Consider the following 17,840-nt stretch of genomic DNA (forward strand, 5'->3'; position numbering starts at 1 on the left):
TAATAAAAAAAGAGAGATTAATAAATATATACCAAACTCAATTAACATTGAGAAGCTAAAATTTTGAGAGCTAATTTTTTAAAAAACTACTCATGCGACTTTTACAAAACTTGGTAGTTTGGCGCAATCTGAGTCGTAGAATTAACTTAATTTTAATGTTATTCGTATCGTTTAATGTCTTCTTCCTTCTGAATTTATTTATTATTAGTTAGTAATACTTTGAAATTTCAGACAATTTTCTCTGCCGTACTTGTGAAATATTTTGACAGTAATATGACATACCATCACGAAATTTAATGTACATATTTTTTACTTATGTATGCTGTTAAATAAATATAAAATACTTAAATTTATTTTAAAATATCATGAAATAGATTTTTTTCTTGCTTTAGCTGCAAAATGTTTACAGAGAAACATATTTAAATCCCAATTGAGCAGAATCTAATCTCAATCATAAGTGGAGAAAACAACTATTATAGTTACAAAAGTAATGCTTTGGTAATTTTATATATATAGAAAGTCATATGTAATTGGCGAATTTTTGTGTGTTTTATTACCATAATTAATTTACCCTCAACACAGCCAATGGGCATTACACAGATAGCCTGGAATTTTCTTAAAACACACCTGGGGGAAATTTAATTCTCCTGTTTGTGTGGCAACCCTGTGATAAGAACTTAGTTCATAAATTCTGTGATAGTGGCGGCGAGTTTGACAACCAAGCAGTTCGACAGATCTTTAACAAGCATGGAATCTCACAGAGGCTCACAGCTTCATCTACATTGGAGCAAAATAGTAGCGCTGAAAACCAGAACTCTCAAATATTCGAATGAAGGAGTGGACTTTCTAGCTTTGTTATGGGCAGAGTTCGTCAGCACTTCAGTTTACATACTGAATAGGATGAGCAAGTTTCCAGTTCCTAATTCAAGTCTTCATGAATTATGGATGGGAAAGAAACCCAGAATAAAGCATATGCTCATCATTGGATCAGCCTGCTTTGCTCATGTTCCAGTTCAGAAGAGGGAAAAGATGGACAAAAAAATAACAAAGGCAAAAAAATAACAAGGATGGACAAAAGGCTTCTTGGGTATAATGGAGATGAAAGGTACTGAATTTATATTAAGGAAACCAGCACAATGATCTGTTCCCGAGATGTCATATTCGAAGAGAAAGCTTCCATGACAGGAATTATTATAACATTGCCCCTCCAATAAGTTTCCAAAAGAAACTTTTCTCAAGATGATGTTGAAAATAAAGAAAGAACAGACAAAGGCTCCAAACAGGAAGAATGGAAGTAGAGGATATACCAGAAAAAGGTGACTCGATCCAGAAGACAAATTTCAGTATCTGATTGGGCAAAGGATGTTGGCATGGAAAATTCAGAGATTTATGAAGAAAATCCTCCAGAAATAAATGGAATGCAGTGCAGCTGACAGTTCAAGAAACAAGAATGTAAAGACTCAATATCCAAGAAAGTTTTTTGGAAGGATCCTGAAAACTTTGGAAGAGTTTTCAGGATATGGACTAGTTAATGAAACTAGTCCATATGCAGAAAAAGGGAACTTAGCGATAGAAGAAGAGTTGGAAAATTTAAAAGGAAATGAAACTCAAGACATAGTGCTTAGGCCAAAAGAAAGGAAAATTGTGAAATGATAGTGGGTCTTCAAGAGAAAACTTAATAAAGATATACAGGTGGAAAGACATAACGTTTTTTTAGTTGCTCAATCGAAATCTACACCCAAATCAAAGGACAGTTTTCATGGAACGGCCAACTGTGAGGCTGCATGAGAAACCACATGGAAAAGTTTGCTTGTTAAAGAGAAGTCTTTATGGACTTTGTCAGTCTGGAAGAGAATGGAACATCTGCCTGGATAAATTTCTAAAGTCAGCTAACCAAACAATATCCACAGCAGACCCTTGCATTTACTTTGATAAGGAAAAGGAAGTAATCGTAGGTGTGTGGGGAGGATGACCTTCTTGTAATTCTCAGCAAAGTCTCCTTCATTCAGGAAATTAAGGACAATATTGCAGACACATTTAAAATCAAGGACTGGGGAGAAATACACCACCTTCCTTCACCTAGGATAAGCAGAAGGGAAGATAGCTCGATGATTATTTATCAAAATGTCTATGCTAGTGTGCTTTTGGAAACAACCAATATGCTAGATGCTAAAGGAGCATCAACATCGTTAGACCAGCCACCTTTGTTATGTAAAACAGACCAAAAAATTAAAACCGACATTCCAAAAGACTGGAAAGGAAAGTGTTTTGCGATTTTGATTGGGTTGATGATAAGATTGATAGGCCATCATTTAGTGGCTATGTTGTATTGCTAGCATGTGGAGTAGTAAGAAGCAGCAGATGACTGCCTCATCAACAGTTGAAGCTGAGTACTTCACAATGTGCAGTGCAGTCAAAAAGGTGTTGTGGTTCTAAAACATTTTTCAAAAATATGTAGGGGAACATTTGTTGAACTTTCCACAAAACATATTTGTTGATAAGTCACTTTTTCTTTGGCTGAAAATTGTTACTTCAGAGCATAACAAACATATTGAACTCAGGCATTTTTTCTTAATAGAAAAGGCTGAAGACTAGTTATTGAACGTGCTTCCAGCTCAAATGCAGCAGACATGGTGACTAAGAGTGTGCAAAAGAAAGTCTTGTATAATCAAAGCTTCAGTGTAGGACAGATGGAAATTTAATCAAAGGGTAGTGTTGCAAATAACTTAAAATTTGTGATTATATTTCCCATTATAATTTGCAACCTGTGTGGCAACATGGTTTTTACTTTTTGACAACACTTTTTAATAGTTGTCGCTATAATTATGTTTTTTTGTTTTGGTACGCTTAATAAATATATATGTTAATGCAGATGAATCTCTGATATTTTTTATTTTTTGTCTTCATTTGTAATGTTAGATTATAACAATATCATATAACTGCTGTAGAATGTCTTTAGTCATTTCAAATAGATTACTTTGCTGAATTTAAAAAAAAAAAAAAAATTGTAATTGTAACCATGTAAATCTATTATGGCTAACGATATCTATCTAACTATGTATTTTAATTATTTGCAACAAGCTACTCACCATCAAAGGTTGTCGCAGGGTTGCCATGCTACCCGGAAAACCGGAAAAAGTCAGGGAATTTAAATATTTTAGTCAAAATCTGGAAAAGTCAGGGAATTTCATATCGCGATCCCAAAAAAAGCGAGTTTTGATCGAGACAACATGATCACTTTCTTGGCAAATTATGTTTTGCCCGAGCCAATTTTTGCAGCTCCAATCAAATTGTCTTTTAGAAAGGCAAAGCAAGTTTTCAGTAACTTTGGTTTCCAGTAACCTCGAGAATCGAGAAACTCACATGTGCAGTGCATGTTGAAAGAAAGAAAATACCTTCCTGTTCTCGTATGAAACAAAATTGGTTTAATCCGAGTAACAATACACACGGGATTTGTCTGCAGTGCATGTTGAACAAAAGAAAATGCATTCCCATTCTCATAAAAAACAATCGGTTTAATCCTAGCAACAATACACCCGGGATCTGGCACCAATATGATGAGCAGTATGTGGATCATTTTGGTGTTGGCGACAGTTTTCAAAATCATTCCAACGTCATAGCATATACTGGGATTTTACCACAAAATCTTTTAAACCTTTATATATATATATATGCCTTATTTGTCATTACCAAAAACTCGTTTATTATTATTGTTTTTAAGTAATTAAATTTATTTTAATGTTATTTGTATGAATTCGTATTTAATGTTATTCGTTATGAAATACTATCACAAAATTTAATGCACATATTTTTTGCTTATGTATGCTACTCAATAAATATAAAGTGCATGAATTTATTTTTAAATATCATTAAGTAGATTTTTTTTTCTTTCGTTTAGTTGCAAAATGCCTGCAAAAAAAGCCATTTTTAAATCCAGATTGGGCAGATTCTAATCTCAATATTCAGTGGAAAAAACAACTCCTATTATAGTTATAATAGTAATGCTTATATATAATATATATAACATATGCAATTTGGCAAATTTTTGTGTTTCCAAGTGGTACCATAATTAATTTATCTCCCAGCACAGCCAATGTGCACTACACGGATAGACTGCAATTCTCTTAATCATTTAAAGGACCATAGCTTATGACTTAAAATTAATTTGATTTTTAAGAACCCCGCCTCCCTCCTCTTTGTTTGTTTGTGTTTGAGGGGGTGACATTGTTATGGATTTTGTATTCAATTTGCTATTTTTAGTATAATTATAATAAAAATTGTTTTATTTCCTCATCTAATGCAGCACGTGATGAGTTTTAAAAGAAGACTATGGTGAAAAAGTAAAACTACAGGAGCACACATGTTTAATAAATAGTTATCTTGTAATTGTACTCTTTTGCCTTCCAGAAATCTTGATAAAATACCAGAATATTCTTGTGCATGATTAAAAAGCTTATAAAAGCCAAAAGAAAACATTTCAATTCAATTGTTTACCTAGTTCTTGTTGTTGATTGTAGCGAACTCGCAGTGAGATCTGATTAGCTTTCTGTGCTTTGAATTGTGTTCTATTTAACATTTTAGTAGTTTAAAAAATAACTACTGTGAGATACTGTGATATTGTACGAATATCTCTATGGAAATTTTAGCATTTTGTTTTATTTCTTGGGATAAGAATAAATTTTATTAACTTTTTACTGACTTGTGCATTCAATCTAATACGAACATGTACACACCCAACACTTTTTGGTGTCAGGAGTGGGGTTTAAATGCCAATCACAAGAGCGATGGAAGAACAATTAAGGCAATTCATGGCAGCCTTTGATGCATTTAAAAAAGAGATGAAAGATTCTGTTAAAGAAATGAAAGTGGGACTGAAATCCATTAAAAAAAAAAAGGAGATGGATGCTGTTGAAAAAAAAGATGGATGCTGTTGAAGAAAAGATTCAAATTGGTCAAAAAAAGATTGAAGCAGGTCAAGAAGAAATTACTTGCATTATAGAAAACAAATTTGAAGCTATGGAAAACAGAATGGATGTGGTTGAAAATAAAGTTGGACAAAACTGTAGAGAAAGTTTCTTCTGTCAAGGAACAAATAGAAGAGAGAGTTTTTGCCATAGAACAACAAATCGATTACGGAGTTTCTTCTGTGAAATCACAAATAGAAGAGAGAGTTTCTGCCGTGGAACAACAAATTGATGTCAGAGTTCCTGCGGTTGTCAAAGAAGTTAATACCTTATAGAAATTTGTAGCAATAGCAGGGAGCAGTACAGATAATTTTAAATTTTTATCCATGCTTACTCACCCTTCTATGAAATTATCCACATATGATGGGAAGACCTCCTGGCAAGTGTGTAAGAGACAATGTTCTGTAGTGGTGAATCCGAATGGATGGAATTCCCAAGCTAGGGCCTGTCATCTCGCCGCTTCTCTGAGAGCAGACACTGTGGATATTCTTCAGACTCTTCCAGAAAAATCACAGGCTAGATTTCGAAGCTTTATCCGGCACGTTGGAGCTGTACTTTCGCAAGAAATATGTAAAAGATAAACACCAGGCTTCAATTAAAATCCCGTCAACAGAAGCCTACCGAAACACTCAAGGAGCTCGCCACAGATGTTGAAAGGCTGTCCGGTCTCGCCTTTTTGGAGTGCCTGACAGAAACAAAAGAAATACTGTTCCTGCAGTACTTCATCAATGGCATCCAGGATTCGGAAATATAGAAAGTTCTACGAATGGCGGATATCAAGAACTTAAAAAGCGCTCTGTTGTATGCCATGAAATTCCAGGCAGCCCAGCAGCAACTTGCAGAGATTGCCACCCAGTCAGAGCTGCTCAAGTACAAAAGCCAGTGGATCAACTAACTGCTTGTCTAAACGATTTAAGTAGACAAGTCAATGTCTTGAGGCAAAATAGGAGTGACATGAAACAAACACTAAAGTGCTTGAACTGCGGTACTGAAAGCCACATACGAAGAAACTGCAGAACACCGCAGGGTTGTTAAAACCTCTCCCAACAAGAAACAGGGAAACTAATTAGTGGCCATCTCGCAGGGCGGAGGTTGCCAGGTAATGAGAAGCCCCGTTTTAAAGTGCTTCAGATCTCTGCATTGAGTGGTGGTAGTAATGGACTTATCATCATGGGACATATCAACGGAGTTCCCTGCAATATGACGATAGATACAGGAGCCAAGGTTAGCATCATCGAAAAATATTTGGCTCAACAACTGGAAAATAAACTTATCTGGACGCCGCCCTGCATTACCCTCCAGACTGTGTCGGGTGAGAAGATCGACATCAAAGGAAAATTAAACATTAACATCACGTTTGGAAGTGCCATGTACAATCCCACAGCATATGTGGCAGATATTGCAGATCCTTGCATACTCGGATTGGATTTTCTAAAGAAATACAATTTTTCCTTGGACTTTAAAAAGAACGAATTCTGCTCTATTCGGAATTAATGATGAAGGAGTAAAATCTATCCACAAAAAGTCATAGCTCAAGACGCTATTACAATACCACAAGAACAGAATTTTTACTTCCTTGGTCTATAACTGAAAATAGAAATTTCCGCTACAGCATCTTAGAATGTCCCAATAAATGTAATTATACTCCTGATAGCTAAACAGGAAGAGGTAGGAAAACTTCTAAAGGACATGCAAAAAAGCAATGTCATGAAGCTTTCAGCAAGTCCCTGGGGATCTCCCATCTTCCTGGTGAAGAAAAAAGACGTTCAACCAGATTTTGAGCTGTCTATCGCTGGTTGAACGAGGTTACGAAGAAAGACGGCTGCCCTCTTCCTAGAATTGACGACATTCTGGACACTCTTAACTGGAAGCAAGTGGTTTTTGTTGCTTGATTTTAGAGTGGATATTGGCAAGTACAACTAGATTCTGATCACCGAGAAAAGACAGCATTTACTATACAACAAAGACTTTGGCAGTTCAAGGTGATGCTGTTTGGACTGTGTAATGCACTGGCAACATTCGAACGCCTCTATGCAGATTGTTTCTAGATTCCTTTCTTACAAAGCCTGTCTGATATGCCTGGAGACATCACCATCATCATCATCAGAAAGAGTTTTGTAGAAAATCTAGAAAATCTTAGAAAGGTACTATAGAGACTAAAAGAATCCAATTTAAAGTTGAGTCCTGCTAAATGCAAGTTATTCAGACATGAAGTGACTTATGTCATCTCTGCTGAAGGTGTAGAAACAGATTCTGAGAAAGTGTCAGCTGTTAAGAATGGAAACACCCCAAAAAGTCCATCAGCTGAGAAGCTTCCAGGCATTTTGCACCCACTATAGGAGATTTGTGAAGGACTTTTCTTCCATTGCAAGACCCGCTTCACAAACTGGCAGAAAGGAAACAAAAGTTCTTGGGGACAAAAGAATGTGAGGATGCATTTAATAACTTGAAGGAAGCTTTAACATCGGCTCCAATCCTGATGTATTCTCAGCTCGACAAACCATTTATTCTTGACACCAATGTGAACAATGAGAGTGTCAGTGCTGTTTTGTTCCAAGAGAGAGAAAAAAAAAAAAAACAGCCAAGAATGTGTCATAGCCTATGGAGCAAGTGCCTATTAAAACCATAGAGGAATTACTGTGTCACCAGAAAAGAGTTGCTGTCCATAGTTAAAGCTGTAGAGCATTTCCATCACTATCTTATATGGCAGAAAATTCCTGCACCACAAGTATCATGTAACATTGGCCTGGCTCTTTAATTTCAAGAATCTTGAGGGTCAAAGTCTCGCAACAGATTACAACATCAACATCGGCTGATTGAGACCCATGAAGTGACAAAGAAGTCAGTAAAGACTAGCTGGAAGACTGCGACATTAAACCCATAATTGAATTGATGGAGGCTTCAAGCAGGTTCAATCTCTAGTCCTACGACAAAACAATATTGGGCTCTCTGGGACTCACTCCACATTCGAGATGGCATCTTGTACCGGAAATTCGAATCAGATGATGGAAGGTCGTTCCGATGGCAGCTGATACTTCTAAGATACCTGATGTCCTTACAGAACTACACAGCAGCCCCACAGGAGGCCACTTTGGAACAATGAAGACCTTGCAGAGAGTTCAAGAAGCTTGGAATAACACAAAGGATGATGTGCAAAAGTGGTGGCAATCTTGGCAATGCCTGTTTAGGTCTTAAACAACCGAGGTAAAGTCCAACGTTACAATGTAGGAACGCCTTTTGAACATATCGCCTTTGACACCTTAGGACCTCTGCCACAAACTGCTGATGACAACAAATACTTCCTTGTTCTCATTGATTACTTGATCATTACTTGATTGACACATTGATCATTTTTCACCAAGTGGCCTGAAGCATATCCTATTCCTGATCCAGAGGTTGTCACAGTAGCAGAGGTGATGATACTTCTAAGATACCTGATGTCCTTACAGAACTCCTTACAGACTCAGTCCTAATTTACAGTCACCTTGGATTTCCAGGTTTGGAGTACCTCTTCAGTTACATTCTAATCAGGTAAGGAATTTTACATCGGCTGTAATCAAGGAACTCTTGGTGGTTTCTAGAAACCAACAGGACTGGGACATGATGTTACCACTCTTTTTACTGGCTTACTGCAGTGCTGTCCACGAGACTACCAGCTATTCCTCATCTCAGATGCTCTTTGGTCGTGACCTTCATCTGCCTTGTGATCTCTTGTTTGGTCGCACTCCGGATGCACCTTCATCACATGAGGAATACATCCAAGATCTCCAGTACGGGTTTGAAGTGATGCACAATTTTGCATGAGAGCGAGTCAACTTGGCAACAGAGAAGGTGAAGATACGACCGATACAACACAAGAGCTGCTGGACCCAGATCCAACAAAGAAGGTGTGGTTGTGGAACCCGATTCGACAAAAAAGACTCAGTCCTAATTTACAGTCACCTTGGGATGGTCCTTACACAGTCCTAAACAGACTGAACGACATCATGGTTTGAATCCATAAGTTCGAACTCTAAACCTAAACTCGTTCATTGCGACAGGTTCTTACTATGGCCATAGTATGTAATGTATATAATTGTAAATATGATAAGACCATGGCCCTTTTTCTTTCTAAATGTGTATTTGATTTGATTTGTATTTAGTATTTGATAGCATTTGATTTGTTTAGAGTTACATATTGCAATTATTGTTATGTTGTTATTGTAATGTAATGTTTATTATTGCATTTATGCCAAGGTTCGTACAGTCCTTAAAAGTCCTTAAATTTTTTGGAATTGATTTTTGGTCCTTAAAAGTCCTTAATTTTGGCCAAAATCAGCAGAAGGTCCTTAATTTTAATCATCTGAAATTTCTGTCTGTTTATATGACTGCCATTTTGAGTATGAATTAGCATTTTGGAGGAATATTTTTGGCGATTCACTGACATATATGGTTATCTTTTGAATGGGTTCATGGGTTATAATTTGTTTCTATTTCTAATAGAAATGATGGAATACTCGAGTTTCTAAGCAAGAAGTGAAACATAAGCATTTCGAAATTCCTTTTTTCTAATAAAGAACTCTTAAACAACTTTTCGCTTTTGGGGATGTGAATTCTTTTATTAAACAGATTAATTTGGCGACTTGTCAACATTTTGGCGATTTTAGGATCAGTTTCTATAGAAAATTTTTAATTCCGAGATATGACAATTTTTCGAGCAGTTTTTTTAAAGCATCATAACATTGATAAATTTCATTAAAATAATGGTAATATATTGAAATTATATATAAAAAATAACATTAAAATAAAACATTCTATTTTTCGCTGTCATATTATAAAGTTTCATTTTGGCAACTTATACAATATTATAAATCTGATAAATAAGGCATATTGCTATAAAGCATAATTTACGCAACAGCTCTTAACAAGAGCAAAGTTAGCTATGCAATTAATTAAAAATGTCTTCTTTTTAATTTTTTCATAGTAAGCGTTTTTCCCGTGCAATTGTCTCGGAATATTCAAAATTCTCAGAATATGCATCAGTTTTCTCTATAAAATTAATTTTACACTTTTCCCCTCCTTTTTTTTCAAAACATTTCTGACTTTTTGCTGTTACAGAATTGGTAGGGATAATTTTTCTTTAGTATTTTATACATTGCAGCTTGGAAAGTTTAGAAGGATTTGAAGTCAAGATTTATAGACTCACGATTCTAGAAGATTCGAGAAATATGTGACAAAATGAAAAATGTCTCCATGATATCGATACGTAATGGATGTATTTTACAGAAGTTTGCGATGAATTTCTTACCTTTTGGAGAACGTCTGGAAGAACAATGAAAACATATTTAAATGTTTTACTCCTGATACTAGAATCTTTTTCTTAACCTGTTTATCTTCCCTTTATTTTCTCTATCTTTCACTAGACACAAGCATCAAAAATGCTTCTAATCTTATCACTGGGCAGGCATTATAGAAAGGGATTTTTTTTATTCATAAAGAAATTAAAAACTTACAATTTAAAAGATTCATCTAATATGCCTTAATGCATCATACACAAAGCTGGCACTAGGCATTTTTCCACCTGATGCAATCTCTGTGGATCCTAAATTCTAAATGTTTTGCTATTTCTAGATTTTGTTGTTCGGTGTGTCACTAAATACTCAAAATTCTGCCACACCAGCTTTGTAACCGGGCTTTACCATATATATTTCATATTTCTTCTGAATGTTCATATTACTAAAGAAATAAAATTAGCCACTTCTTCTATACATTCTAAATGCATTTACAGTTTTTTAGAATAACAGAAATCCTTAGTTAGATCCAAAAATTCTAAAATGAAAAGGAAACGTGTTGAAGAAAGAAACTGAGTACATAAAGAAAATTACTCTTCAAAGATATGTGTAGTTGTTATTATGTAACTTACCTATTGTTTACGATTTCAGCCCTTCAGTTTATGATTCAGTCGAGGGTTTGGGACTATTTCACTTTTAGCAGATCAAGTAAATCCTCATAGGTACCTTATGGAGAGGTTGACAAGTTAGAAGATAAGCACGCAGAAACTAGCGAGAGCATTGGTTTGCATATTGAGACAAATCTCTAATTGTTAGAAAAGATGCTTAAAGAAAAGGAAATCGATATAAACTAGCCAAAATGTTTGGAAAGGCTTCAAATTAAAATGAAGGATAAATATTTTGTTGAGTGTTGTTAAAAAGAGAAATGTTTTGTTGCTTTTAATGTGTATCCTAATATCGTTTAAGAATCAATGTCATAAATTATATATATATATTTTTTTTAAACTGTGAAAATTTATTAGCTTTTGATTTTAATAGGCTTTTTTAACAAATATTGTTAAAAATAAAATTTAATAGTGGCCATGTAAATCCATTATGACCAAGGTTATCTAATTACCTAATTTAATTACTTATAACTAACTGCTTACCCTTAAAAATTATTTCTACATATTATTAAAGCGAGTTATTGCCTTTCATTAACACTTACTGTGGTCACAAGACAAAACACAAAAATTTAAAAATTAAAGTAAAACTTATTCTTTGCATCATTCTTTGCATCTAGTGAAACTTAAAAATAATACAAAACAACTTATCATCTCTGGTACTTTAATCGCTTGTTGGAACATTAAAGTATATTAACTGGGCTACATTCCCTTGGAATTCTACACAAAGCTATGACACTAACTGCATCAAACAGAGCCTGACAAAGTTTCAATACTTGCCAACTGTGTCTACATCAGACCTTTCAGGTTTGTTCTAAAGAGCAGGTAGACAAGCAACAGCGGTGACAACATTCAGTCTTTTGTTATGAATCGTGCTGATTATGATCTTACTTCTCATTTTAACCTATACCGTTTGACATAAAATATACCTGCTATTTATTAAACCTCTAGACTGACTAAGTATGTAACAAATTGAGACATAAAAAAATCAACATAAAGCTAACTATTAGTAAAACGTAAGTAAATGTCATCTTCTTTCAAATGTGTCCAACTATTATAAGTGTAAAATACTTAATCCTACTTGATAAATTGTATAAAGTTTATTTTATTCTCAAACTTATTAATCATTATGTTAATTAATTCATGTTTAGTAATAATGCATACTACTCAGGGATCTATTTTATTTTTAGGATGGTATTACAAAAGTGAAATTCAGGCATAGAATAGTATTTTTAATTGAATTTATTCAGTTCCCATTTGCTCATAGGTCCTTAATTTTTTCATTAATGGTCCTTAAAAGTACTTAATTTCTGTGTTCAGAAATGTGTACGAACCCTGTATGCCTTAGTTGTGAGTTTGGCTTCCTGCCCAGGGATTGTACTGACCAGGATGTGCAGCAGTCCTTTGGAAGGGGTAAATGTTACGGACCTTGTATTTAATTTGCTATTTTTAGTAGAATTATAATTAAAATTGTTTTATTTCCCTGTGTAATGCAGCGTGTGACGAGTTTTAAGAAAAAGCTACAGCGAAAAAGTAAAACTACAGGAGCACATGCATTTAATAAATAGTTATATTGTAATTGTACTCTTTTGCTTTCCAGAAATCTTGATAAAATACCAGAATATTCTCATGCATGATTAAAAAGCTTATAAAAGCCAAAAGAAAACATTTCAATTCAATTGTTTACCTAGTTCTTGTTGTTGATTGTAGCGAACTCGCAGTGAGATCGGATTAGCTTTATCTGCTTTGAATTGTGTTCTATTTAACGTTTTAGTAATTTAAAATATAACAACTGTGAGATTGATATTGTATGAATATCTCTGAGGAAATTTCAGCATTTTGTTTTATTTCTTGGAATAAGAATAGATTTTATTAACTTTTTTCCGACTTATGCATTCAATCTAATATGACCCCGTATGCATGCAACAATAAGTTTCCTACCGTCCGTTGGGAGGTATTCAAAGGCAGGACATCTTACGTTTTGCATTTCTTTTTATATCGAATTATACGATATTCATAATATATAATTTGCAAATACTAAAATGTAAAAAAGAAATTATAAATTAGATATTGTTTGTATTAAAAAATTTAAGAATTTATACGCATTACTTTCCATGAATTTTTAGAAAACAGGGATCAACACATAGTGAGATATTGCATGCTGTACGAACAGATCTGTTCTCTTCTCATGGGCTTTAGTGAAGCACAAACGGCAATGTATATATGTTTTTTGTAAAGCTGGCATCTGGTCACCAACTTTAGTCAATCGCACGTCATCTGAAACAGTTTTCTTGCTGCTCAGGAAACAGGTCATCCTTTGCGTTTATGACTTGAAAAATCCAGAAATCAGTTGTCCTACTACATCTAGTCAAAAATGTAATTGTTCTTGAGGTTCCAGATCTCTTCTACTTACTTTCCAGAGAATAAAGACATAAGTTTCTTTGCTTGACAGTATGTTCTAAAATTTCCTCACTGAATATTTGGGGAAAAAAGACTTTTTCTCTACTGGTTTGTGTTAGACTAGGATTGATAATTCCTTCTGTATCTGTACATGCCTGGCATCGTCAGACCAGTCCTCATCTGCATCATTTGCATTGTATTCTTCAGTGTCACTAGAATCATTTTGAACTCCTATAATTCTGGATTTTGAATCAATTCTTTGTTTCATTTCCATTTCTTTGATTGCTTTATTTGTACTGCTGCTTGGCTGTGGATCATCAATATGTCTATTTTCTAGACTAGAAGAGAAACACGCTAATGTGACAATCAAAATCGTAAAAACAACCTTGTATTTAGCGTAGGTATACCTACGCTAAATACAAGGTTGTTTTCATGATTTTGAATGTCTATTTTCCTTGATTGAAATTCTTCTTTTGTTTCACCATCTGCATCTTTGAATCTTCAAGATCATTTGGGAGGGCAAAAAATTAATTCAACAGCCTCCTCTGTTGTATATTTCTTCTGTTTTTTATACATTTCCATGGCAAGTGCAAAAAATAATTTGACTACAAAAAATTAGAAATTTCGATTGGAGGTCAGATACTAAAAACTAGCAAATATAATGCAAAATTTTACCTGCTATTAAGAATTAGCCATAAACTTGAACTTCAGTGCTTATCAATAATCCACAAGACAAAAATGGCTCCCAGTATAGGCATCTCTTCTTGACCGCACGCTAACCTTTGTTGTTACCCCCATTTATATAAACAAAGCCTGTCATCAAGTGTTTTTTTTTTTTTTTTTTTTCTGAAGTTATTAATAGATGGCAGAACAGATCATAGGTTGGAAAATAGCTCCCTATCAACATAAAAATTAATGAAGTTGGTGGAAAACATACTTCCCATAGCCTTATAAAGGGTTGAAACATACCTGGAAAGGTTAGGGAATTTCATTCTCCTGTTTGAAACGGGCCGGCTGCATGGGCGTTTTCGTGGTTTTCCCCATGTGTAACGTGTATACGAGACTGTTCCCCTTAGAAAGTCCTCCATTAAGGCATCCATCCCCTTAGGCAGACAGTCCTCAAGGCTTTGCCATAATCACACACACACACATTCTCCTGTTTGAATGGCAACCCTGTTATTGCTAGGGTTAGTCAGGGTGAAATATCACCTTTCCTTAATCCCTGTTGTGAATGTAAGATATGACACAAAAATGAAAACATTAACACAAAACTTAAAATAATACAAAACAACCTGACACCTCCGGTGCTTCACCATCTTATTGGAACTTTATATTAAATATTACCTCTTGTTACAGCTCTAGCAAATCTACATGAAACTATGACAGTAACTGGGTCAGCTAAAGTGCAAGTAACTTTCCACACTTACCAACCCAGGTGTTCACAACTGCTCTGATCAGCAGATTTCTGTGTCCAAGCAAGTACGTAGCGTATTCGGAAACTAAGTACTGTTTCATTCTAGCGCGGTCGCAGCGTAGTGGTAGGCGTCCCGCGCATGTGCACTAGTCTTTCTTGTTCACTGACTTTCAATTGTCGCCATTTTGGTTGCTCTATGTTGTGTTTTCAGTTTGCCGTGCACATTCAAAATGTTTAAGACAATTAGTTCTCCCGCTGACTGTGAGATTCGTGCCGTGATTAAATTTTTGAACGCGAGGAATGTTAAACCGGCCAAAATTTATCGTCAAGTGACAGAAGTTTACGGTGAATACGCGATAAGTGATGGAATGATGAGAAAGTGGGTGAGAATGTTTAATGCAGGTCGAACAAATGTCCACGCCGAGGCTCGGAGTGGTCGGCCTTCTGTTGTCACCGATGATTTGGTAAGGAAAGTTGATGAAGCAATTCATGAGAACAGATGCTTCACAATGACAACTCTTTCAGAGGCATTTCCACAAATTTCACGTATTGTTTTGCTCGAAATTGTGTCTGACCGCTTGAATTATCGCAAACTGTGTTCCCGATGGGTTCCAAAAATGCTCACTGATGTTCACAAAACAAAGCGACTTGGTAGTGCCCTGACATTTCTCACGCGGTACAGTGATGAGGGAGAAAACTTTTTAAACCAAATTGTGACAGGTGATGAAACTTGGGTGTGTCATTTCACACCAGAATCTAAACAACAATCGATGGAGTGGAGACACACTCATTCTCCGAAAAAACGACGTTCAAAGTGACAATGTCATCACAAAAAATCATGTGCACTGTCTTCTGGGATAGGAAAGGCGTTTTGCGTACTGCATTTCTTCCCAGAGGTGAAACCATTAATGCGGCACGATATTGTGAGGCTTTAACAAAACTAAGGCGTGCCATTTCAAAACAAACGAAGAGGAATGCTCAGTAAAGGAATTGTGTTGCTCCATGACAATGCTCGGCCCCATACTGCTGGTGTCACTCAATCGTTAATTCGACAGTTTCATTGGGAGCAGTTCGATCACCTGCCGTCCGACTATCACTTGTTCCTGCGCATGAAGCGCGAGCTTGGTGGCAAGCGCTTTGGATCTGAGGATGACACGAAAAATGCTGTGGAGTCATGGTTATCGAAACTGGCGGGAAGTGTCTTTGATGATGGTATACAAAAACTGGTCACCCGCTATGACAAGTGTTTGATCATTGGCGGAAACTATGTTGAAAAATAGTTTAAGGCATGTATTTTCATGTAAAAATAAAATTGGATTCGAAAAAATTGTTTTACTATTTTTTTTTTTTTTTTTTTTTTTTTTTTTTTTTTTTTTCAAAACGGTATTTAGTTTCCAAATACGCCTCGTAACTGCTGTGGTAATAGCCAAGGCTTCTGTTATGAGTCATGCTTACTGTTATTTAACTTTACTGTTTAACTTATGCCTCTTGACATAAATTTTGCATATACCTCTGAACTGAGCGAGTACATGATGAAATGAGACATAAAAGAAAGAATCAATATAAATTAACTGTTGGCACAGTGTAAATGAAAAGCCTCTAATTCTCTTTAAAATGTGTGGGAATGTTATAAGTGTAAAAATATTAATGTTTCAAGAAATTTTATAATTTAGTGCTAATTACTTGAAAAAGTAATGAAGGTGATTTTATTTTTGAATTTATTTCACTATTATAGTATTAAATACTGGAATATGTTTAATAATAATGCATCCAACTTGCAGATTTATTCTATTCTTTGAAATTACAAAAGTGGTATCTCTGGTTTTTCAAAAGGAAAGTTTGTGTGTAGATAATTGTTTTAGTTTATTCAGTTCCTAGTTGCTGATAGGTCCTTAATGTTTTCATTGATTCCCCTTAAAAGTGCGTAATTTCCAAGTGCAGAAATGTTTACAAATCCTGTTTACAAAAGCTTTTACTTTACACTTATATTTCTTTTCTCTTTCTGTTATTGCTCCCTTCTGTACTTGCACCGAATAAGTTACTCATCTTCTCAGACCCTGTATATTTATGAGAAAATGCATTCAATACTATTATGACTAGCATTAGCAACAACTGGGACAGAATGGATATTATTTGAGCCATCATGGATCATTGTAATTATTTTATTGCTGATTTTCTTTTCAATCTCTGATTTCAGTTTATTGTTTAAGAGGCGTGTCTGGGAAGTACATTTCTTTTCATTCTTCCACAGCGCTACTGAGAGCTTCTGCTTGTTGAATTTCTTCGAAGAGGTGAATCTGCCAATGCTACTCAATGCTGTGAGACTGAAAAAATTCAGCATGCAGTTCAAGACTAAAGGAGAGGAATACTTAGTCAAGGAATTGTCTTCCTTTACAGCAGTGCTCGACCATATGCTGCTGGTGTCACTCAAAGGCATTGGCACTGTCTGACTATGATTTGTTCTTGCATATGAAGCATCACTTTTGAGGTCAATGCTTTTAAAATAATCATCACTGCAAGAATTTTCTTTGAGGAAGGTATAGGTAAGTAGGCCACCCACTACTACAAATGCCCCAACATCAGTGGAAACTATATAGGAAAACAAGTCAAGAAATTATCTTTCATGTAAAAATAAAATTAGCTTGAAAAAACGTTTGTGGTGTTTCCTTTTGCAAAACAAAACTGACTTCCTGGACATGCCTCGTATTCTGTCTAATATTTTTCAACCATTTGTTAATTGTCTTTGTAAAATGACCATAAGTACAAAGACTGAATATTCATTGCAAAGAATGAAATATTGAAACTAAAAATTTTTGTTGTTACCACACCAAAGTCTTTGCCCTGTGAAGTCATTTTTATGACGATCTCTCATATTGACAGGTATGTGTTCTTCGGGCTATTTTTCTTCTTAGATCAGTTTCTTTGAAAGTGGAGTTGAATTATTTTATAAATAATAAAATGCTTCCATAATCTCCTTGTCAGAAAGATATACATACTGCTTATTCTTAATATTGATGTTACCATGGTGCTTTTATATTTTGCTCTAACAACTTTCTTGTAGTTGATATATTCTGCTGTTTTTTTTTTTTTTTTTTTTTTTTTTTCGGGGGGGGGGGACTTCTTTCTGAAC

At 35.0% G+C, this 17,840-nt stretch overlaps 1 protein-coding gene across 2 annotated transcripts in view; it reads left to right on the plus strand.

Annotated features, from left to right (window-relative positions):
• Nucleotides 1-17,840, plus strand: part of LOC118180013 (histone H3.3 type a-like) — a 73,590-nt gene that overhangs the window by 51,640 nt on the left and 4,110 nt on the right. Inside the window, exon 5 of one of the 2 annotated variants that reach the window (XM_085824105.1) lies at nt 16,962-17,755. The exons of the other annotated variant lie outside the window; for it this stretch is intronic. Within the exon in view, the coding sequence (XP_085680231.1) occupies nt 16,962-16,970 (9 nt within the window). The 3' untranslated portion in view covers nt 16,971-17,755. Of the gene's footprint in view, nt 1-16,961; nt 17,756-17,840 lie in introns of those variants that run through there. 2 annotated transcript variants of the gene reach the window in all.

Source organism: Stegodyphus dumicola, chromosome 9, assembly GCF_044657685.1.
Source record: "Stegodyphus dumicola isolate Sdum_Otavi_A_Nest chromosome 9, ASM4465768v1".
Classification (NCBI taxonomy): domain Eukaryota; kingdom Metazoa; phylum Arthropoda; class Arachnida; order Araneae; family Eresidae; genus Stegodyphus; species Stegodyphus dumicola.